The 24,852-nt window shown below is 37.8% G+C and overlaps 1 protein-coding gene and 1 long non-coding RNA gene across 6 annotated transcripts; one reads left to right on the forward strand and one right to left on the reverse strand.

The window, feature by feature from the left end:
- Window positions 1-1,749: 1,749 nt before the first annotated feature.
- On the forward strand, window positions 1,750-24,606 carry LOC140730365 (uncharacterized). Its single transcript, XR_012099570.1, has 3 exons — window positions 1,750-1,996; window positions 5,066-5,142; window positions 21,690-24,606. It is a non-coding gene; the product is annotated as an uncharacterized lncRNA (long non-coding RNA).
- Window positions 4,898-18,170, reverse strand: six2a (SIX homeobox 2a). Of its 5 annotated transcripts, none has more exons than XM_073050684.1 (4): window positions 17,845-18,170; window positions 17,328-17,483; window positions 6,680-7,504; window positions 4,898-5,899 (listed from the first exon to the last, which is right to left on the reverse strand). In XM_073050684.1, exons 3-4 carry the CDS (start codon window positions 7,237-7,239, stop codon window positions 5,569-5,571), a joined length of 891 nt encoding a protein of 296 aa, XP_072906785.1. In that variant the 5' UTR covers window positions 7,240-7,504; window positions 17,328-17,483; window positions 17,845-18,170; the 3' UTR covers window positions 4,898-5,568. The 5 variants fall into 5 exon arrangements, with proteins under 5 accessions (XP_072906785.1, XP_072906781.1, XP_072906782.1 ...); XM_073050680.1 differs by having other exon boundaries at window positions 6,674-7,504; XM_073050681.1 differs by lacking the exon at window positions 17,845-18,170 and adding an exon at window positions 17,635-17,732 and having other exon boundaries at window positions 6,674-7,504.
- Window positions 24,607-24,852: the final 246 nt, after the last annotated feature.

The raw sequence follows: 24,852 nt of genomic DNA on the forward strand, positions 1-24,852 counted from the left end.
GGATTGCTTTCCCCTTCTGCGATTTAAACTCGGCGATACTGGCGTCAGTGACACCTGGGAAAGCTAAACTGGTAATTGGTAGTCAAAGATAAAAATCAATTCTGGTAACGAATTCTTGTGAATTTAACCTTCCGCAGCCACTCCTGTGAATCAGCTCTTCCTATGAATCAATTCACAGGTAAATTTTGCATATATAGTTGAACTTTAAAGGAAACATTATATTTCCTAGGTTTAAGTAAGTATGATTGCATGGAAATCCCAATTCCATTTTCTAGAGATACGCATTAGAATCAATATAGAAAATATGAATATCATTTTAAATATTCCTGACTGTTTTCTCTAACACACGCTCTTTTTCGTCGTCAAGTGTACAGGCAATCCTTTCCAATTTATGAAACCGAGCTAATAATCATTAGGTAGAAACTTGGGAAAGAGCAGATTTAAAAGTGTGATAAGATTTTCTTAGTTCTGCGAATTTGCTGGGAGATGTACCAGGAAGAGAAGAGGGGAGATGTACTTACTATTTACCAACTGGTGTCTGTGACATGATCAAGCTTTTTTTTTGTTAATGTCAAGCCAAGTTTAATGTGTAAAATTCATTTTAACCCCTATTAAAATAGAGTTTAGATCCATATCCAAAACTGAATATTTATTTGGAATAATTTCGACCGGTGATATTTCGGCATTGCAAGAAGTTATTTTGTTTATATACTTAAAATGCGTAATTTAAATTATATTCATAATAATAGTTTTGGATTGGATGCAAGTTTGGGCAGGAGTAGCTAAAAGATTACATTAATGTGAAGAAATAACTTACTTTGTGCACTGTCAAAATCAAATAGAAATCAAAAGGATTCTAAACGCTGCCATACCATGCTCAACTCACACCGACATTTGACGTGATCATATATATTGCATTGCATATTTTAATCTTTATTAATGGGATGCTCTAATTATTTTAACCATTACTCCTTATTCAATGACGAGCTTTGGAAATGGTGAAACTTCTCTTTGACATTTGAGCAGCATTGATTTCATCGATAATAGTTTCAGCAACCTGTGAACGTTATTTCTGCTGATAACACAGTAAATCTCTGACTCACGAATCTTTTTGCACAAAAACCTCTGCCACTCTGCGCGTATTTGAATAAGAGGAGCGACATCCCCTGGTACAATTTAGTAAAGGCAAGGGCATTAATAAAATCCCTTTGGCCCACCTGTAAACCTATCACTTCAGTCAGGAAATACAAACTGTATCGTAGTTATTGCAGGGACGAAGTTTTTCAAATGCCCCTTTTCAAAATAATTCTTTCATCTCTGATTCAATGGGCTATTTTACTGACATATGCGCCACTCTACCTAAATACAAATTTATTGAACGAGATGCTACATATTTTCAAAGCGCATTTCATTTTTAAAACACGCGTAACTGAGTTATGTAGTACATATAGCTACTCTTTGACGATAATGAAGTCAATCAAATGGGAAAAAAAAGGAACCAAAATGGAACCAAGTATTTGTTAAAATACTTCTCTAAACTAGTAACATTGCAAACCTACAGGGGGCTCTGGCTGTTTTCGAAAGTGGGGCATATCCACTTAGACAGAATTCAGTTTCTCTGGATAAATGGCCTGCTTTCTTTTTGGACGGAAAATGCGTGGTAACCTTTAGTTCTCCTGGCCTTCTCAGAGCTCCCCCCCCCCCCTTTGCATCTCTCTTTCTCCTTACTTGTATATAAGACGTTTATGTCTTGTGTCGTATTCGAACCTGATTCTGTGTCGTATGGATCCTGATTCTGCTTGCGTAAATTTGTGACCTTCACCTACACAATACATCGTTGCTTCTTTTAACTTGTGCACGTCAGTTGTTAAGTAAACACGCATGCACATCTTCGTCTACAATACGAGGAGGAGAAAGGAAGATGAAGTGAAGCCAAATCGTTATCAAATGCTGAACGCCTACATCCCCTATTATTTTCGAATTTGGCCTGTGAAATGTAAATATAAACATTTTTATATATTTTATTGTCAATCTAAAATATTATTAAATATCGTGGAGAGATAGTTTCCATTGTTTATAATTACGTTTTTTTCTTGTTGGTATATGACGTATATTCTAATTGAAATCTCACTTTGGCCTACTGTTAATCCAAATTTGAAGCATTGTTTTTCACGTTCCATCAACATAACTGAACGGTTAATTGCGTGTAATAATTAATTAATATTAGAGATGCTTTATATCCGTGATAATATAACAATTCCGCTAGATGTATTAATTTATACACTAATTTCTTGAAAAACGCTATTTGGTTGGCAACCTATGGGCTATGTTTATTTCGATCCAATACGGGCAGTAAATAAAACTCACGTCAAAAGAGATTTTAAAATACACACGTGTACAATATATGTGCATGTAAATGACTTGCTTAAAAACATTCACACTGGAATTAACTTAAATTAATTTGCACCTTGCGTTCAACTAATATGTATTTTATCTATTTACAACATAATCAATTGGATATTTAAATATAATCAGACTGGTGGGATTAAATCGATTAAATATTGATTAATCTTTTATGTACATTTATTCACATAATTATATTGCTTATGTCAAAGGAAGGAATAGAATAAATTGCATTTAAATTTTCTGTACAATGAAATGTTTTCTGTGGTATAAAGCAGAATTATTTTAGATTTATTCAGTATTAAGCCAAGCATTAACATGTAAGGAAATGACTTGAAAACTTCACAACGCCTGTGCAGGATGGATAACGCAAGTTCACGTCTATTTCAACTATAATTACTTCCGACTGAGCACGCACCATTAAACACGACTCGTTCTTAAACATAAAGTAGTAATAATTCCTCCACTCTTCGCTGCTTCTCCCTCAACTAAATCAGATTTTTAAAACAACAGGAGAGTCTAATAGAATTATAAGAGAGAAACATCGCTGATTTTGAGGATCGTGTAATTTAATAGGTTTACTCAGCCACAGGAACATTGTATATTTATGAATTTGTAGCTTCATTGCCCATGTTGGAATACAGCACGGAACTCTCAGTGTATGGCAGTTGAAGAGTATATAAACATTAAAAAGAGCAGTACCTTCTAGTATGAATGAGCCAGTGACGCAATTTAGGCTTTAGGCTACTATGAACGACGACTGTTAGTCAATAAATGGCAACACACTGGTCGGCGATTTTAAGGTAACCTTTATAAAAACAATATCCCGCATATTGGGTTACAGATATGTGATATATTGTGTGTAGATGATTTTCAAATTGTAATATTCCCTTAAAGCCTGTCAGTAACCAATCCACCAGCGATTCCCATCCATAAACTACGTCACTTTAACTTTTTTAAAAAAAACAAGTTTTCCTCCTTTATTGCAGTGATCTGTTTATTGACAAAATCACCCCAAAAGCAATGGGAAGTAACCCTATCACGACTGGTGACTGCATAAAACTAAAACAATATGGCGTTTCATAACAATCGGAATTGATATACCGCAAAATGTAAACAAAATTCTGGTCATGGTGAGTGCCTAGTGAGCATCGTACGTTTCTGATGCTCTCTATCTATCTATCTCGTTCTCTCTCTCTCTCTCTCTCTCTCTCTCTCTCTCTCTATATATATATATATATATATATATATGTATATATATATATATATATATATATATATATACATATATTTATATCAGTAAAGATCAGCATCCAAAAAATGAGAATTTAGAATGCCAAGACTCCACAGACATGCAACAACAAATGGACAGATGGAGATCTACATACTGCTAGACGATAGGATTTATAATTGCGACCAGACACGGAAAGAAGAGAACTACCTAAAACCTTAAAGATACCAAGTCTTAATAAACGCAATGTAAGAACCTGGGAACAAATGGCTGCTGTTACTTATACTAGCTTTTATAGTTTGCGTATCCCACGAGTCACATATTCTGTATGCTTTATTTCCCCAGTGCAGATATAAACGTTCAATTAGCTTCATTCGCCACTAGATTTTGCTGCACTGAAAACACTGCTGGCTCTAAAACTTAAAATGTAAAAGAGAGGCCTCTAAATGCATCATGCACATAGCGCCTACCTTCAATGTACGCATTTCTTTATCACCGATCGCACATTCACCAGTACAATTTAATTCCAGCACTTGGAGCATAAGAAATCCCAGATGTGGCACGTTGCTTTGCCCCACGCATATACGAGTACGCATATCACCTTAGCTGCTGGAAGAGGCTATGAAAGTAACTTTAGTTACTCGCACTTCGAGGAAAAGAATGAAACTAAATACAACAGAGAGAACGCTTGCTTTCGATATATATTAAAATACAGAGAGTTAAAGTCCCAGAAACACGCCGTAAGCCCAGCTCATAGCTATAACTTTCAAATGCATATTTCATTTTGTTTATGTAATTAAATAACAACATATTAAATATAGCTTTAAGCGGTATACACGGCTATGAAGGAGAGCAGAAAATTATTTGCGGCTACAATAAAGAGGTGTACTTTGTATAGGACTTTGCTCATGTTGCTGTTTAGTTATAATATTTTAAAGGGCCTTTATTCATTTGATTTTTAATCCAATCTACTAGTTTATGAATATTAAAATTATAACGCCATAATCAGATTAAAATAATTCTTTAGAACATTCGTACAAATACGATGGCAACACTTAGTTTATACCTAATGCGTATTATTAGCGTAAAGCATAGTTACGGGAAAGGCAACTGCTAAGAGGCTACCATTCATTGCAGAAGCAGTCTAGCATTTATCGTGAAATATAAAACCACTTTGAAGTTGATATTAAAATATACATAATTAAATTATAGCTTATTACAGTATTTGATGGGCGGGAGGGAAGAAAGTAAACGTTTCAGACCTTAGATGTGTCTTATTTTTATTATAAAATAAGCAGAATTTCCCCCCAAAGGTTGTAGTCACGTAATATAAACAGTAATAAAACAATTCTTATCCAGCGCGTGAGTATTCCTTCTTGTAGACCGATATAATTCATAATGCTTGCTTATTTTTTTACTGATTTGTTTCAGTCCAATACAGCTGCGATTAAACGTTCCACGCATTCTACTACAGGAAAGCCAGCTTTCTGTACAGGTTTCACCTACAGGTAAATGATCTTCCTACAGCGTGATTTTTTATTATTTTTATCAAAACTTAAAATGCTCGCTTTGCACGCGATTACAAACCTATTCACTCTTGTTAACCTGGATATATAGATATGTAGTGTAATTTTAAGTGGGAGCAAGAATTCCAGATCGTGAATTAGTGACCAGTACAATAAAAACGTTTCTGTCTAAACAAATCATCATCCATTATATAAAAAAACCTTAAGACTTTGCTGCACCAATCTCTTATGTGATCTAATACAGTACCTTAAAACTCGAATTGCTATATCCATCATTCTTTCCCTTGGTTGACAAAATATCCGCTAGTTTTTTTTATGCACATCGCTTAAATGTCAAGTAAAATATATAAAGGATAATCTTGAGAGTGTCTTTACTTGTTCGAAGATAAAAGGAAATTTGTATTTTTTTTACGAGCCAAGGTCAACTAAATTGGACGACATGGGATTGAGCATAGAGTCCTGTAAAGCATGATGGTGTATAACATCTGAATTGGGTACCGCAACGGCACTAGGACCCGGGGGCGCAGCCAGAGAGTGCAATGGCTGCATACTGGAGTTGGAGCTTTGGCCCAGAGATCCCAATAGCAGTGCGGGGCTGTTCGAAGTGTGATCTGGCGTTTGGGATGGAGTCTTTTCCTCGTCCGAGCTCGCTAGCATGTTTTTGTTCCCATTCATTGAAGGATTCATTTGGTTGTGGCCGCCGGCTGAAACATTGGAATTCGAGTTCTCGCTGTTTTCTCTGCGTGGAGAACGAAACAACAAAAAAATAAAGAGAAAGTGTCTTCCCAATCGTAGAAGCGCAAAACTTAACAACTAACATTTATTAATACATTTATGACAAAATACCCAAAACGTGCGTTCGCTTACTTGACGGACTACACACCGAGAGCCAGAGGTTGTAATATCACATAACACCTCAGGCTTCTCAGTTTTCTGATTTATTAGCATTAGTTGGTGGATGAATGACGTTGGGAGTGGCTAAGAAAGTTACCCATTGTTGAATTCAAATTTCTAAACTGTTTAATTTATAAAAATATTCGCTATATGGACCGAACCAAAACACGTAGACCTCGTTCTATGACCAGACGCACAATAAATGCCAATTTTAAACGTGTATTTGCTATCGTGACCTATGGGGAGAGTAGAATATAATACATACGTGTGTCAGAATAGCAAGATGACACGCCGTACAGGTCGTCCTTACTTAACGGTTCTTGGCATTAGGAAAAGAAAAGTTTTACAAAACTTTTTTTTTCAGCCGCATCATCCGCCTTTCAGGAACAGTGCGGAGATTTCTACTGAACACAAACAAGAACCGTTCTGGTTTCCGATATCACTGTCAGCTCGGTCGTACTTCATTTTTTAAGGGACGTGGGTATAATTGAAAGCCGTGAATCGCTCTTGAATTAATCGCGGAGGAAGCACAGGATTAGTCAGAATGCTGCAAACAAGAAACGCTGCGGTTTGCTCCAAGCGAGATAAGTTTTTAAAAAGTTTATTTTTCTTTACTTACTCGTACCTTTCTTTGGCTTCGGCGGCCCGGTCCCTCTGTCTCCTGTTCTTGAACCAGTTGCTGACCTGTGTTGTGGTGAGGCCGGTAGCCTCGGCAAGCTCCCTCTTTTCCCGAGGCGAAGGGTACGGGTTGTGTGCATACCATTCCCGCAGGACGCTGCGCGATTTCTCCTTGAAGCAATAGCTTGTCTCCTCGCCGTCCCAGATAGAGCGCGGCAATGGGAACTTGCGCCGAACGCGGTATTTACCCACGGCCCCCAGCGGCCGCCCCCGCAACTTTTCGGCTTCGATGTAGTGAGCCTTTAACCACAGCTGCTGCAGTTTGGGGTGGTTGTGCGGAGAGAACTGGTGACTCTCCAAGATCTTGTAGAGTTCGCGGAAGTTGCCCCTGTGAAAAGCCACCACGGCCTTGGCTTTGAGAACGCTCTCGTTTTTATGCAGATGTTCACAGGCTGGTAATGACCACAGGAAGCGGCCGAGCCGCTCGATGTTACCTCCTTGCTGGAGGACTTCGCACACACATGCCACTTGCTCTTGAGTAAAACCAAAAGTTGGAAGCATCGACATATCTCCCCCGCCTTGAGATAGTCTAAAAAACACATCCAGGTCCTCAATGGGGGAAAAAAAAGTATTCTGTGTCTCTTCTTCAATTGAAGGTTATGGTCTCTACCAGTACTTTTTAGTTGTAGACGTATAAAAATCTTTCTTTCACAGAAGTCCCAACACACTGCATTTGAAGACGTCCAGAGTGTTCTCCCTTCGTTTTTAATAATATTATTCTAAGTTGGCATGAATAGTCATTATGTAGGATTTGATTGGTTGGTTATCTGACCTACGGATAGTGAGGATAAGACAATAGTTAGTCAAATTATTTGCCATGGAAACGCTGTCACTCAAAGTAACCCGATCCCCTTTGAGGTGTCTCCTTCGCTGAGCTAACAGATTGCAGCTCCAGCTCTACTCAAAACCTACCTTGTAACACTGCACTGCGTTATACGATTCCGGCCTGACAATCGAATCGACTACACCGAGAACAAGATCCGCTTTATTAGTCTTATGACAAACTTATCTTTCTTGTTGTTCTTTTGCTGCCTATTTGTTTGTTTCAGTTGCTCTGACAAGGACCTCATGGAGCCCCTTGGATGATTGACATCGCAGTGAGCCGCGCAAAAAAGCACTTTTTTCCCGTGGTAACGATGCAGAAGAACACAAGGGTGGCGCCAGTGATCTGGAAATAACGCGGGGACGTGATCGTGGTGGGATCTGGTATCTGTAGTTACATCTTTGATATTCCGCAATACTTTGACCCTTGCAGTTGAAATACAACTCCCATAATGCTTTTCTAACGGGGAGGGCGTCGAGCGAATCTATTTTTCATTCAGTCGAGGCTGCATAGAACTATGACTTTGATAATACAGACATCGACTCATTATTTCATAGAGGAACATAAATGATCATATAGCCGCATTTAAACAAACATGTAACATTTCACCACAATAGTGTGCATGATATCGCTAGTTGGTGTAGCATTGGAAAGACGCGAGTGTACTTCAAAGTGTAGCCAACAACTCACTGGATGGAAGTACTATTTTGTTTACAAGAACTCTCACAAATCGTTAAGGGAAGAGCTACAGTTCAGCGTTCTAAGATTTCATCAAAATAACTACGCAATATTTTTTATCGGTATATGTTCCCCCAGTAAACTTACTTTAAGAAATTCGCAAAGTGCTGTGATGCGTTCTTTTCGCGTAGGAGAGGAGATTAAAGGCCACAGCCGATTACTATAACCTACACCTGATTTATCCTTAAGTGAGCTTTCGTTTCATGACATTCGGTACTAAAGGGGAGGTAAGAATGGCGATGATGTGATGGTGTGTGTGCGTGTGTATTTTTTGTGTGGGGGCAATGATTGGAATAAGCAAACAGCTGCTTTTTTTTTGCCAGGAGCAATGTTGCAAATCTGCGGTAACCGGTCACAACTTCAGCAAAGACCAGAAAATTGGATCGACCAAGTGCTTCTCCATGCAAGTAATGAACTCTTCAAACGTGTTGGTCAGGAGCACTTTGAATCATAAACAAGGCTAGAATGTACCTATCGAATTAACAGAACAAAGCGTGGATGCTTATTCCGACAGGTTTACTTTCAAAACCGCAACTAAATCTCTCATTCTAGCTTTCGCACACTCTCTACGCGGCAGTCATAGTTGCTACAAAACGCTCATAATATTCTCTTTACCGGCGACGAGCTGAAAAATCTTTCGTCTTCCCGCTCTTCGGTAAATTAGGCAAACCACACAGATAAGTTTATTGGGAAACAAAGCCTTTAGTAGCTATTAGCGAATCGCCAGTTTTCAATACAGCCCCAGCTTGGGGATCTTTTGATAACATAGGAAATAAAACGTTTCACTGCAGCTAAAACTGCTCTCGTTTTTATCGAAGCATTTCACCACTAGCATTTACACAGGCAAACCATTATCGAAAACATAACATTTATATTATGTTTAGCGAGCACAACAAATAAATTATCCGCTGTGGTTACAACTTAATTGTCCATATTTATTTAGCTTCTGAGCGGAGTAAAGGGGGCCTACTTAATTTATGATTCCATCAGTTTCTTCATTTTTAACTTATCCGGCAAACCTGCATATTCATCTCACTAATTTCGGAAATTCCTTTCGACTTATTCTGAACTATCGTGTGGATAGTCAGAGGCTTTTTCCCAGGGCTGACATGGTTGCCACAAGAGGACACAGGTTTAAGGTGCTGGGGAGTAGGTACAGTCGAGATGTCAGGGGTAAGTTTTTTACTCAGAGAGTGGTGAGTGCGTGGAATGGGCTGCCGGCAACGGTGGTGGAGGTGGATATGATAGCATCTTTTAAGAGACTTTTGGATAGGTACATGGAGCTTAGAATAATAGAGGGCTTTGTGTAAGCTTAGTAATTTCTAAGGTAGGGACATGTTCGGTACAACATTGTGGGCCGAAGGGCCTGTATTGTGCTGTAGGTTTTCTATGTTTCTATGTATTTGCTTATGGTTTGTGTTTAACCCATTTTTTTTAAAAAGGCTTCGCAGAAGGGGTTCACTACATTTTCCAAAGGAAAAAAAAAACACATTATTAAGTCGTTTACTTTAGATTTCAGATAATATTAGCAATCTCCAAAAGTTAGCATTTTTGTTATATTTCAACGGTCGCTGATCACTGTGAGCTAGCACTTGTGCGCGATTTTGTTGCACGGAATTATTTCGGGTCTGCTGTGCATTAGGGGCGCTTCAAATTGGATAGACCCTTTACATGGGCGAAGTCGGAGATTAATTCCGTTATTAATATTATAGTGCACCCGAGGGGAGAATCAAAAGTTTGCACCTTTGCACAAGTCCAAATTCAGAATACTTTCCATACCTTTTGACCACACATACACAAATAACGCAATGCACTGTATAACGTGTTTAGTCTGTTTTTTTTTAAAGGGTGAGATCTATTATAAGTGGAAGTCAACATATTCTTTTTAATCCGGAAGCGAGGGGAAAAAAGGAAAGAGCAAGAGAATAACAATACAGCTATTTCCGCATTAGCTCTGTCACTTATACCAATTAGGTTTGCTTATCATGAGCTTGGATCTTAAAACAACAACACTGAGGCATATTCACCCTAATTCACTCCATACGCCGGATTGCTCGCTTCACCAATACTGACATATTACAAACGCAGTGAGAAACGCCGAGGAACCGAATAATACTGACAATAAAGCATTAGGGTTAATAAAAATAGCATATGTCTATTATTAGAAAGCAGGAAGTGGATTCCTGGATTCTCAAGTAAACGCAAAATATTTATACCAATAACGCATTGAATACTTAGAACATAGAAAATTATAGTTGCTAAAAAGAGACATGGAAAATCTCATCGGTATTCTATGCCTGTTCAATTATGAGTGAAAGTTAATCCTGTTCTTTAAGCAGAGAGCAAAACAAGCAAAGGAAGGCTTCGTGGGGCAAACGGCGAATGACGGACTCAATGACAGTACTAGAATCAATTTGACAATATTTGTAAACTCCTTCTTGCCGGGGCTGTATATCTGAGAATGGAAGGCTTGAGGGTTCGGCTGAGCCTGACCAGTGATTAGACTTGCTGATGAATGGATATCACGTTTCTACTAATGGCTGCCCCGTATTTTGACAACCTCCTACTACTAACCCGAGAAGCTGGTAGGTCGACCGGCCTTAATTTGCTTGATTGCTCCAAGATGTCGAAGCAAACTGAAGTGATAGTAGGTCCTTCCTATTGATATTGGAAAATTACAACCTATTATGTAGTGTAATATTTCATTTCACGATGTTTCATAATTTAAGCAAAATATATTTTAAGCCTTCAAAACTAAATCATTATAATTTAAAAACTATAATTCTAACCAACAGTTTGCGTATATTTAATTTGTCAGACGTTAACGAATGCGACTGATGTAACTGCAAATATTCCCATTTATTATGGATAGGGGAAACTCGAGTTAACTGTTCGTGGTACCTCCCTTGCAATGTTCAATACTCTGTCAATTATTCCCAAAATAAATAGAATATTTTGCCTACTAAGGCAGGATTAAAAGTGAAGTGCAAATACGTAACCTGGCATCGAATATCTACATGTGGAGATTTACCTTTTCTGTTACTATCAATTCTGCTATGAATAACGTTTTTGAAAAATTTAGTTCTTTGCCGAAATATTCTTCCCAGCGTCGTGTGTCACTAGTTATAATTTTTATAAATATTCAAATCCCCTTGTGCAAATAAAAAGTTCCCCGAGTCGCCTTTAGTCACACACATAAGCCATTCTAACTCGAGCAAATCAAACCTTTTTGGTAATATAACAGATCTGACCGAACCATATCGGTCCGACCTCCGATTTGTGAAACTCCATTTTAATGATTTCTGTTCATTCCCCTTTTAACCATGACATATACGGTCCAAAACAATGTTCTACTATTAGGAACTTTGGGCAAGGTATGCCATAGGAAGCCGCTGATTGCAAGTGATTTGTAACTCTGGTTTATATAAGATATTACAAACAGATCCAATCCGTGTCTCCCTTTAAAAGATCGATCGCAATATGGTACTTCCCCGTGGAGCTCAAGTTTTTAAGATAACATCTACAGAGGTTACTCCCCATTTCATAACATTTCTGAAATACTTAACATTTGCTATGTTCCATTTCCCGCTGTGGCAGAACGGTTGGTTAGTTGCATAACCAAATAAGCAAAATGCAAAAGAAATTGTCAGTGACGTCCCAATGCTACATGAAGAGCATGTATACGTGTAGTGGTGATGGTGATGGGCCACATAGGCAAGCAGTTACAGTTTTGCAATATGTTAGGTTTGAAAATCAAATAACTTACCGACCTGAAAACTGTAAACTTTGATAGACATGGAACATGTCAATGGTCGAAGGTCATACAATTTTCACATCTTTGAGCCATTGGAATTGTACAATTACTTGATATTTAGATATTTACTTTGCAACTTTGTTCCTAGTTTAAAGTCTCAAAAACATTACATATGCAATTATACTTCTGTTGTACAGATAAGTTTTGATCTTTTGTAAAATATCACCAACAAATGTTCTGTTGGCTGGTTCCACATAAGCATTTAGTACTCATAAACACAAAGAATATATTTTCTTTTGTACAATGGATTAGTACAAAGCCAAATTTTACTTAATAATTGCATTACTACCATCTTATGTAATCAAAACATATCTAATAATTGATTAATTTGTATGCTTTGTACAATGATTCATACAGTAAGTCACTTGGTAGTAAATTGTGATTTAGTTTACAGATTTAATATAAAGTATGCAAGGATTATTGCAATTTCACTTCTTACCCCACCTTACTCAATGGTTCAATTGTATAAATACTCAGGATGTTTCAAAGTTATAATGTTTTCCTTCATGCTTAAATTTGCTTGAATAAATAGCTTGCCAAATGTTGGGAGTATACTTTCTATTAAAAATCCTATAACTTTAATTTCTGTTAAATTGTGCAGGATATTTTAATTATTTATATAGAGTATATAATTTTATAAATTAACCACTTTGAATACACCCCATTTTTTGTTTTAGCTGAGGATTCAGCACAAATGCCCCACAATAAAGTCCCTCAATCATTATTACTCAGTTGCTATCTATATCAAGTGGGTATATTATTTGAATTAACAATGTTTTTATTTGGTTCAAATGTATTTATGTTTTTTTTAAATTCCTAAAGGTTTTGGCATAATTTAAAATATGATCTAAATGGGCGGTGAAACATTTATTACTTTCAAAGATAATAGATTTAATATATTTTCAAAATATGAAAAAATACTTCACATACATTTCAAAATGTACATATTCTGTAATGCAAAATGGCTTGCAGTTCCACTCATTATTAATGCTATTAATATTATTGGTTTGGTTGTTATGTTCAATTGATTCCATACTTCCTAATATAAACCAGATGACCCTACATTGTGGAATAGAAAGTTATGCAGGTATTGCGGATCACATCAGGCTTTATGAGTTGAAAGCTATTATCAATTTCTGCGCAACTAATCTTGATTAATTCCTGGATAGATTTTTTTCTGTTATAAATAAATGTAAAAGAAAAACAAGACATTTAGCAGAGTAAAATAAATAGAACAGTTTGCTAAGTGGAAATAATTAAAATTGACATTAACTGTTCTACATTTATGAAATACAATATTCTGTCCTAGCCAGTCTCAAATAAATTATATTAAATATACTAAAAATTAGCAAAAGGTCTATAACTAAAAGGGCACCTTGGTTTAAAAATGAATTGTGTCACACTGAGAGGCTATAGCCTTAAGCAATAGTATGTTTACTGTTGGGGGAAATGAAGGGCAGACTAGATGACTGAAAGATCAGCTCAAAGTGCAAACAGTCTTGTATTTTAACATCTATGTGAAATTACAGTATGTATTTATTGAGATGGAATGGATACATTATTTTTATAGTAATCAGTGATGGAAATGAGGTGAATGCATTCAAATTATATGCAACAGTCCTAACACGGCAACAACAAATCTGTTTACACAAAGACATTAAGCATAAGGTCATTACCAACAAAACAGGCATATGTAGTTGGAAAGTAAGATCAACACTAATATCAGAGTAAACATTAAGCAAAATAATATATGTAGGTTCAGGGCAAGATTCTCATCTTTATGGCCGTCGCATACTGTGTATGCTATTCTGTAATCAAACTACCTCTCTAGTTTCTTCTGTTAAGAAAGAATTCTGAAATGATTATACTCTTAATTCTCCAGCACAATCTAAAAACAATGATTAGATAACAACTATTTGTGTTCTTTTCTGTAGCATAATCTTGAAACTAAATTAATATCATAGCATAACATGAGGTTGTAACTTTTCAATAGGAATGATCAGCTGTCCTCTGTAAGCTGAAAAAAAGCTAAATTCATCATTTTCTGGAAATCAAGTAAGTTGTAATTGAATAAATAAAATCATAGAATCATTTATTAATGCAGTAGATGATGTTTTGGCCTACTGAGTCAATATTTGTTCTTTGCAGAACTATCCTGTCAATCCAGAATGGAATTGATGTAATTATTTGGTTAAACATTTTGATATTTGTTCAGAAAATATAGGGCCTACAATTAGAGATAAAGAAATTAAAATTGGCTCAAATCATTTTAACCTAGATGATGGTCTGGGCAAGTCAACAGGTACTTTAGTTTATTTTTGTTTTGGATGTATGGCAAGTACAAATTATTTTGTTTAGTAACAAAGGTGGGAATTTAAGATGCTTTGCTCTATGGCTGTCATATATCTGGTTTACTGCTACAGTACATGCTGGTGGAATTCCATAACGTAGCTCAGTGCTAAAAGTGAGACACTGGGGCCCTAGTCAGCATTTGAACAGACCCCATTCACAATATATACCATTATGTAAAATGATGTCTATTCTTTACCAAAAACTTTTTGGGAGAAGCCAAGAACTTGCAAAATTGACTGAAATCAAAATAAAGCAACAAAGGAAATCAGGGAGCCATTCAAGGAACTCCAGAAGGTTTACAATCATGAAAAAAAAGTTTCCCTTGTTATGTAGTCTGACTAAAATAAAGTAGTAATGGAGAGTAAAGGCTTTGATTCATTTGTAATTGAGAAGAGAGAAGAAAATCATTCTCACTGAGTTTCTGTCCATAAAACACAAATAAAAATTATTCTAAAAATGAGAGATTAGAAGATCTTTTATTCAGAATTGTTACACCAACTGCTAAAAACAATGCCAAAAACAGAACCTAGTCAGCTATTAAAAGGGAAATGACTATTTGCAAATGTATGTTGTAAAGAGTAAGGAGAAAAGCAGGGAAAAGACAAAGTAAATTGTCTTTTCATTATGTTAGTGCTGCATTTGATAAGCTGTCTGCCTGTTGTATAAAACGGTATAGACCAAAAATTATCCTTTTCCCACAGATGCTGCCTAAGCTGCTGATTATATCTGTTTTTATGATTCCCAATATTCTCTGCCTTTGGGGAGAAGAGTCACAATCTGACAAAGGAATTGGTAGCAGAAAATAGATATCCAGTGAAATAGGAAGCTCAATGGTAGGAAAACAAGTTATCTATTTTTCTTAATTTCAGAATACAGGGGCAGAAGAAAAAACACTCTTTGATCCCCTCATTCATGACAAGTAGTGCTAGAATGAATCCAACTGCCATAGTTGGTGTGATCATTTCTGATACACATACTTTTAACAAATATTACTCTTCAATCTCTGATAACCATTATTATTGAAGAATAACTGATTACCATGAAACCAATTTAAACATAATGAAAGTATAACTTCTGAATCAATATGTACTGTACATGCTTGTGTGGTGTGAAGGAAATGACATTTTGGGTTGATTTTGTTGGCAGAATGATTGCATTTCTGCCAGTTGCAATCTTATCACTACGAGTAGATAAATAAGCAAAATAACATTATGCAAAACAATAATCCTGCTAGCCTGCCAAATGTTTTTACAATAACCAGGAAAATTCATGCTTTTATATAGAGAATAGGCTACTGCTGCCTTGTTGACTGAGCACCAGCTGATTTGGCAGAAAACACACTATCAAAAAAATGAAGGCACAACTACAAATAAAATGAAAATAACAAGTATTGTCTTAATTGATAAAGTTTAGATATGTCAAAACCTAAAATGGGGTTTTTAAGCTCGGAAATAGCTACAAATTATTCTTAATTTCATAATTTTGCATTGTGTTACAAAAATTAACTTTATGACTATCAGTCAATATTTCTTGAAAAAGGATATATTCACATATGACTATTGTTCATAAATGTCACATATTGTAAATAAACTCAACTTAAATGAACTTATTCATATTCCATATGGTTGAAATAGTACAATAATCCTAGTTTTGTGAAGCAAAGTCATTCTGATAGTTAATTGAAACATCATATTGAGTGATAGCCATAAGTCAGATAGCACTATGTTAAGCACTAACTAGTCATGTGAATTAGGTTTACCATTCAAAGAACACTGGGAGTCAAGTTGAAAGGCTGATTACATGCCGTAGGTAGATTAATCTGATAGAGAATAATATATTCATTATTCTTTATGATCATTTAAAACACACTATGTATTATTTCCTGTGTTATATTTTGTGTGTAATTTTCTCGTGAATTACTGTCTAGTTTTAGTATAGATGTTTGTCTTCATAGATTACTAACATTTTTGTCATAAGCATACATTATTAAAACCTCCTAATTTTAAAATTAGTGCAGCAGTAAAATGTTTGTGCTATGAATAACTAATCTCATCAATGTAAATAAAATCAAGACTTAATTTGAACACACTAACTCATAACACGTAAAGGCTATGCACAGACTTTTATTTCTAGTTTAGGTGCATATATTGTGAAATACAGGAAGTATTATTTTTCCAACTTTACTAAATTAACTTGCCATCAGAGAACCTTAAATTTTATAAGACCTTTAATAGAAATTGTTTACATATTTTCACTTGTCATAAATGGACGATAGTTTTTCTGACAAACGGCTGTTATAATATTGTGAGAGGCGATTATAAATCCATCTTTTACAAATAATTGAATTTCACAAAGGTCCTCAAGACAGCTCGAAACTGCTGCCACATAATAAAAATTTGGAAGTGAAAATTAGGAATTAAATTGCAACTATATAGGAAATTAGGAATTAGAACTGCAACTGGTTAGAATTGAATTGCACTCGATCCAACCTCCAGCCTCCAGAATAACAAAACCTGTGCCTATTACTGGGTGAAATTACCTATATTTTATTACTCTTCAGACGTGCAAACAACTACAGTTACAAACAAACGTGTTCTAAATTCAAACAGCCCTACGCATGTACAATTTAGTCCATGATATGTTCAACAGAAAGGTGAGGATTTTATGAAGAAAATTAAGTTCTAACCAACTTAATTATCCGAACTATGACCAAATGAGCAGAATATCAATACTTATGCATAATCAAAGATATAATTCTTTAGGACTATCTGATTAATTGGCAATTTTTCTTTTCAGAAGAGTGTAGGATTTAAGAACAGGTGCGACATATTTTGCATCTTTTCAATTATCTTTATTTCCTTGACTCACCTTTTATTGTGGTTTCTTCTCCGTGCACGTTTCAGCCGGAAAATGTGGCTAGATCATTTGCTAAATTATTAAACCAAAGCTCTAATGGGATAGTTTGATTTAAGAACGTGAAGCATCATGGGGCTCTTTGCCGCCTCAAGTCGGGACATGACAGACCTAGATTGAAAAAGAAGTCAATTTTCACCTTGAATCCAATATTCCGGCGGATAACACAAACACAAGTTATGCTAAAGAAATCTGAAATGAAAGTTACCACCACAGACTTCGGGAAAGTTAACGAATAATTGTAATGACGAATGCAACTTACTTTGTTGATGAGCTTGCACAGCTCTGAAGCTCCGACAGCCAGGACAGCAGGACGGATGTCACTATCCAGCCTGACTGGTCTATATTAGTCTGCACCAGCCACTGTCTCATTACCAGTTGAAAATCGCCCCTCATACGTGGTTGTTATCTCCAAAATCTATTTGCATTGCATTTGATTTTTATATATTTAAAAAGAATTCTTTAAGTTTACCTTTGTAATACTTCGCCTGGCATGCGCCCCGGTCAGTGTGGCCCGGCCCGGGGCTGCGCGTGTGGGCGAGAGCAGGGCGCGCGAGTCATTGTATTCCGGGGGCTGCCCCTGCAGCGGCGGTCAGAGCAAGGTCCCGGCACAAACTGGCGCTGACAACGCCACCACGTCCAGCACCGGTGAACAGAATTAGCACTTCGCAGGTTATTTCCTCCCGCCCCTTATGCAAAACAGAAGGGTGGTGGAGTTTCTTTTTGTAACTTTCGGAAGTGTCAGCAGAGCTTTAGTAACCATTCTGCCACTGAAATCATATTTACAGTTCTTTATTTGCATGAAGCTAAGGCGCTGTGAACTATTGCTTTTCGAGAACAGCGCAAAGGGCTAGCAATTCTTGCTATGAAAAGTCGGTAGGGAGGGTCTCATGTACGAAAGGATGATTTTAGAAGGGTCACGGCTGAATAATGTCACACTTCAGGTTATTGATAGTTCGTGTTTAGAAACTGGGTCTTACTCCGTTTTGGTGCGCTAAGCATGCTCTTCAAATAGACTTAACGCACAATATCATCGCTTCCCAAAGAATAGTGATACTGACCGACAATACATAAGCAACAGAAGTAGGACAACCCTCTCTCTGCGAGAAATATGTACCAAACGGCACCAGATGGGCCAAAGGATTTGCACTAATTTATCCTACCTGTAGCTCTAGTAGCAACATGAAGTGCGTCCCTCTCTTAAGTACATTCCCCTTTAACAGCCCGACACCAGAAACTCAATATGGTTGACAGGGAAGAGGAGGAGCCTGCGCAGAAGAGGGAGAGGATCTTTGTTCCGAGTAGAAGGGACCTGGATGTTTTCTTCAGTGTGGATGCACAACCAGCTGAGCCCTGAAGGAGTGGGGACCTGCTAGTTGGGTAACTAATAGGAGCTGCAAGCTGCCACCAATAGCAGTAAACTTTAATGCTGAAAATGCCTCTTGTTCCTCACTGAATTCAGCTAGATGAAGTTACTTTTACACACATACAGTGGCGGGGTATTCTCTCCAATACTGCAGTAAACAGCAAGTTGGGAGGTACTGCAGATATCTGATGCTTCAGCTAGGAATGATCATGTGGAAGGGCCACTGAGGATCATAGAGACCGTGATGTTCATGCAGGATGAAATAGTGGGCACAGGTCTTCACACATTTCAGTGGTTACAGCTTTGGAGAACTTGATCTTTAGAATACATGGCTTAACAGAGAGTTTCAGGTAGGATGCAGTTTCTGATCCTTGAGCCCTCTGAGATTCCTGACCCATCTGAATGGCCAGCCATGGCTATAATTAGACCTAGTGGACTACAGTCTTTGGTATTAAAAGTGAGACACAGATGCAATGAGGATCTCATTAGCTAAATGCTGAAAAAACTTTCCTTGTCTGTTAAAGCACTCTTAGTCACTTTTGGAAGCCGAGTTAGCAGTCAGTAATGAGTTATGGGGTTGGCACTCGTGAAAGAAATAGCACCATGGACTTTGATTTGCACTGGGAGTATTCATAAAGGTTTGAGACTATATTTACAATTCATCTAATTCTCTCTCTCTCTCCCCCCAAAGAAAAATGCTTCAGCTCACTCAACCTTTCCATGTAAAAAATGTTCTCTAGTCTAGGCAGCATCTTGGCAAATCTCTTTTGCACCCTCTCTGAAGGTTCTACATCCTTCCGATAATGAGGTAATCAGAACTGAGCAAAATACTTCAAGTGTGGTCCAGCCAGACTTTTACAGAGTTGCAACATTACCTTGTAACTCTTAAGGTTCATAAGGTTTCCCATGCATTCGTTCAGAAAGTAATGAGACTTGGGATTCAAGGAGACCTTGCTCTGTGGATCCAGAATTGACTTGCTCACAGAAAACAAAGGATGGTTCATATTCTGCATGAAAGGTGGTGACAGTGAATAATTCCACAGGGATCTATTCTGGGACCCCTCCTCTGTGATTTTTATAAATGACCTGGATGAGGAAGTAGGAGGGTGGGTTAGTATGTTTGCTGATGTTGGGGGTGTTGTGGATACTCTGAAGGGTTGTCAGAGATTACAGTGCGACATTGTTATGATGCAGAACTGAGCTGAGAAGTGGCATATGGCGTTCAACCCAGATAAGTGTGAAGTGGTTCATTTTGGTAGGTCAAATTTGAAGACAGAATGTAATATTAATAGTACGACTCCTGGCAGTATGGAGGATCAACGAGATCTTGGTGTCTGTGTCCATAGGACACTCAAAGGAGCTGCACAGGTTGACAGTTTTGTTAAAAAGATGTATGGTGTGATGGCCTTCATTAACTGTGGGGTTGAATTCAAGAGCCATTAGGTATTATGAGATCTATATAAGATCTTATATAGATCTTATCTTATACTCCACTTGGAGTACTGTGTTCAGTTCTGGTCACCTCACTATAGGGAGGATGTGGATACTATAGAGAAAATGCAGAGGAGATTTACAAGGATGTTGTCTGGATTGCAGAGCATGCCTTATGAGAATAGGTTGAGTGAACATGGCCTTTTCTCCTTGGAGCAAAGGTGGATGAGAGATGATATGATAGAGGAGTATAAAATGATGAGAGGCATTGATTGTGTGGATAGCCAGAGGCTTTTTTCCCAGGGCTGAAATGGCTAACACAAGGGGGCATGGATTTAAAGTGCTTGGAAGTAGGTACAAGTGGGATATCAGAGGTAAGTTTTTTACACAGGAAGTGGTGGATGTGTGGGATGCACTACCAGTGACGATGATAGAGGCGGATGCAGTAAGATCTTTTAAGAGACTTTTAGATAGAGCTTAGAAAAATAGAGAGCTATATGGTAGGGACATTCTAGGCAGTTTCTAGAGTAGGTTACATGGTCGGCACAACATTGTGGGCTGAAGGGTCTGTAATGTGCTGTAGGTTTCTGTGTTCTATGTTCTATAGGCCACAACATCATAATTCCATGTACTGATTCATGCTTTCAGTTCATCACCCTTATTTTTAATACTTCTTGCATTAAAATAGACACATTTCATCCCATCCACTTGACTGTATTTACTGCTAATTGTTCCTCAAAATCTGTATGGACATTGCATTGACTATTACATCAGTGGCTCCATCATCTGGCCTAAAACTCTATCCTATCATACCATAAGATATAGGAGTAGAATTAGGCTGTTTGGCTCATCAATTCTGCTCTGCCATTCCATCATACATGATCTTTATCCCTCTCAACCTCATTATCCTGCCTTCTCTCCATAACTCTTGACACTTTTCTAAACAAGAACCCATCAACCTCCACTTTAAGTATACCCAAAGACTTGGCCTTGAGATTCCCCCTGCCAACCTTGCTTAAAGCCTTCCCAACAGCTCTCAAAATCCTGCTTGAAGGCAGCAGGATTTGTTGACGGAGTCAGTAGATGGGAAGTTGGTTTCTGTGATGGATGGAATGCTAGGCAGAGCAGTTGCCATACCAAGTTGTAATGTAACCAGATATGATGCTTTCTATGATAAGAGTCACAGGCCTCAACTTCTTCAGAAAGCTGATTTCCTTGGCATTCTGAGCAAGCTGAGGCATTGATGTACTTTCTAGGCTACAGTCAATGTGAATGGACCAAGACATATGGTTAGTGATATCTATGGAGAAGAGTAGTCAATGTTTTGCCCCAAGACCTTTCATCAATACATTGATTAAGATTTATTGGACCCTTCTTCCGTCCTGAGGAAGGGTCTTGGCTCGAAGCATCTTTTCCACAGATGCTGCCTGACCTGCTGAGTTCCAACAGCATTCTGTGTGTGTTGTTTTGAATTTCATGCGTCTGCAGATTTTCTCATATTTGTGTCACTTCCTTCATAGACCAGACAATGATGAAGCACCAAACTAGGAAAACGCTGCTAATCGCTTCAAGTTGCGAATGTGTAAATTTCATAAGAAGATGGAGGAATATGTTACATATCTGGAAAAGGTGTGACATGAGGAAGTTTGCAGAAGAGGTATAGGAGCCTGAAGATGAAGATAGTCTAACAGGATCCACTGCAACTTTGATCTGAACAGCAACATCACTGTTCAACCAAGCCAAAATGGACAGCACCACTGGAACACCATGTTGATTTCATGTTCTAAATATATTGTTGGATTGAAATTGTTTTCAGAATTTAATCTGACTGTGTAGTGTTGTATATTATAAAGAAATTTAACCTCATGAACGTTAATATCTGTGCATTCATTAAGATTCGTTGGAACATGTGGAGTTTGTGCTGAACATTGAAATCAGAATACTCTTAAACTTACTGTTAGTAAAAAAGAAAGATGTAAACTGTCTAATGGCACATGATGAAATCGTGAATCTTCAAGCATTTCCAGGTCAGAGGACATTCTTGAGTTGGAGGATGGCCACATTGCAGTGAATCACAAAGACATAATCTTACAATATAATTAGGCAAGAAGCCACACAATGTTACAAAATCCACTTGATTTAAAGAGCTTGTGGAAATAACACAACATTGTACAAAATTCCATATATATGCCATATAAATGTGAATTGGTCCAGATAGTAATTTATTAACAAATCAAAATATGACTAAAATATGAATAATGATCTACTCAAAAGTACCTGTCAAATCAGTTCATTAATTAAATAAATATTTTCAAGTCAGATCCAGCCACGTCCCTTTTCACTTGTATCCAAGTATATATTTGAAAATAAATGTAATAGACCATAAGACATAGGAGCAGAATTAGGCAATTTGGCCAATCAAGTCTGCTCTGCCATTCAATCATGGTTGATCCTTGTTTTCTCCTCCTCAACCCCAGTTCCCAGCCTTCTCCCCGTAACCTTTGATGCCATGTCCAATCAAGAACTGAACAATCTCTGCCTTAAATACACTCAATGACTTGACCCCCCCAGCTGCATGTGGTAACAAATTCCACAAATTCACATCCCTCTGTCCAAAGAAATTTCTCTGCATCTCTGTTTTGAATGGACACCCTTCTATCCTGAGGCTGTGCCCTCTTGTCCTAGCCTCTCCTAGCATAGGAAAAATCATTTCCACATCTGCTCTATCTAGATAGACCTTTCAACATTCCAAAGGTTTCAATGAGATCTCCCCTTATCCTTCCTAATTCCAGCGAGTACAGACCCAGAGCTATCAAACACACCTCGTATGATAACCTTTCATTCCTGGAATCATCCTTGTGAACCTCCCCAGGACCCTCTCTAACGCCAGCACATCTTTTCTAAGATGAGGAGCTCAAAACTGTTCACAGTACTCAAGGTGAGGCCTCACCAGTGCCTTATAAAGCTTTAACATCATATCCTTGTTCTTGTATTCTAGACCTCTTGAAATGATTGCTAACATTGCATTTGCCTTCCTCACCACTGACTTTCCATTTAGAAAATAGTCCACATGTTTATTTCTACTACGAAAGTGCATGAACATGCATTTCCAGCACATTTCATTTGCCACTTTCTAGCCCATTCTCCTAATCTGCCTAAGTCCTTCTTCATCCTACGTGCCCTCAACACTACCCGCCCCTCCACCAAACTTCATATCATCTTTAAACTTGCAACAAAGCCATTTATTCCATCATATAAATCATTTATATACAGCATAAAAAGAAGCGGTCCCAACACCGACCCCAGTGGAACACCACTAGTCACTGGCAGCCAACCAGACAAGGATCCTTTTATTCCCACTCGCTTCCTCCTCCCAATCAGCCAATGCTTTAACCATGTTAGTAACTTTCCTGTAATACCACGGGCTCTTAACTTGGTAAGCAGCCTCATGTGTGGCACATTGTCAAAAACCTTCTGTAAGTCCAAATATACAATATCCACTGCATCCCCTTTATCAATCCTATTTGTAATCTCCTCAAAGAATTCCAACAGTTTTGTCAGGCAGGATTTTCTCTGAAGGAAACCATGCTGACTTTGTACTACCTTGTCCTGTGTCACCAAGTACTCCATCACCTCGTCCTTAACAATTGACTCCAACATCTTCCCAACCACTGAGGTCAGGCTAACTGGTCTATAATTTCCTTTCTGCTGCATTCCTCCTTTCTCAAAGACTGGAGTGACATTTGCAATTTTCAGTCCTCTGGCACCATACCAGAGTCTAATAATTTTTGAAAGATCATTGTTAATGTTGCCACACTCTCTAACACTACCTCTTTCAGAACTCTAGGGTGCAGTTGATCTGATCCAGGCGACTTATGTACCTTTAGCACCTTTTTGAGCACCTTCTCCCCTGTAATGGTAACTGGCCCCACTTCTCTTCCTTCACAGACTATGACATCCCTGCCAGCATCTGCTTCCAGTTTACTTTGACCTACTCCTCTCTCATACCACTGTCATTTCCCTTACTCCACTGAAATACTGCTATGTCAGACTTTACTTTCTCCCTATCAAATTCACATTGAATTCAATCATATTGTGATCACTTGTTCCTAAGGGTTCTTTTACCTTAAGCTCCCTAATCGCCTCTGCTTCAAAACATAACACCCAATCCTGTATAGCTGATCCCCTAGTAGGCTCAATGACAAACTGCCCTAAAAAGCCAACTCAGGCATTCAACAAACTCATCTCTTGAGATCCATTACCAACCTGATTTTCCCAATTGACCTGCACGTTAAAATCTCCCAGGACTATCATAACATTGCCCTTTTGACATGCCTTTTCTATTTCCTGTTGTAATCTGTGGTCCATTTCCCAGCCACTGTTGGGAGGCCTGCATGTAATTGCCAGCAGGGTCCTTTTACCCCTGCAGTTTCTTAACTCAACCCACAAGGATGTAACATCTTCTGATCCTATGTCACATCTTTCTACTGATTTTATGTCATTCTTCACCAGTAGAGCCATGCCACCACCTCTGCCTACCTTCCTATCCCTCTGATATAACATGTAACCTTGGACATTCAGCTCCCAACTACAACCATCCTTCAGCTACAATTCAGTGATGGCCACAACATTATACCTGGCAACCTGCAATAGTGCAACAAGATCATCCAGCTTATCTTTTAT

The sequence above is a fragment of the Hemitrygon akajei genome, chromosome 7 (assembly GCF_048418815.1).
Source record: "Hemitrygon akajei chromosome 7, sHemAka1.3, whole genome shotgun sequence".
NCBI classification, from domain to species: domain Eukaryota; kingdom Metazoa; phylum Chordata; class Chondrichthyes; order Myliobatiformes; family Dasyatidae; genus Hemitrygon; species Hemitrygon akajei.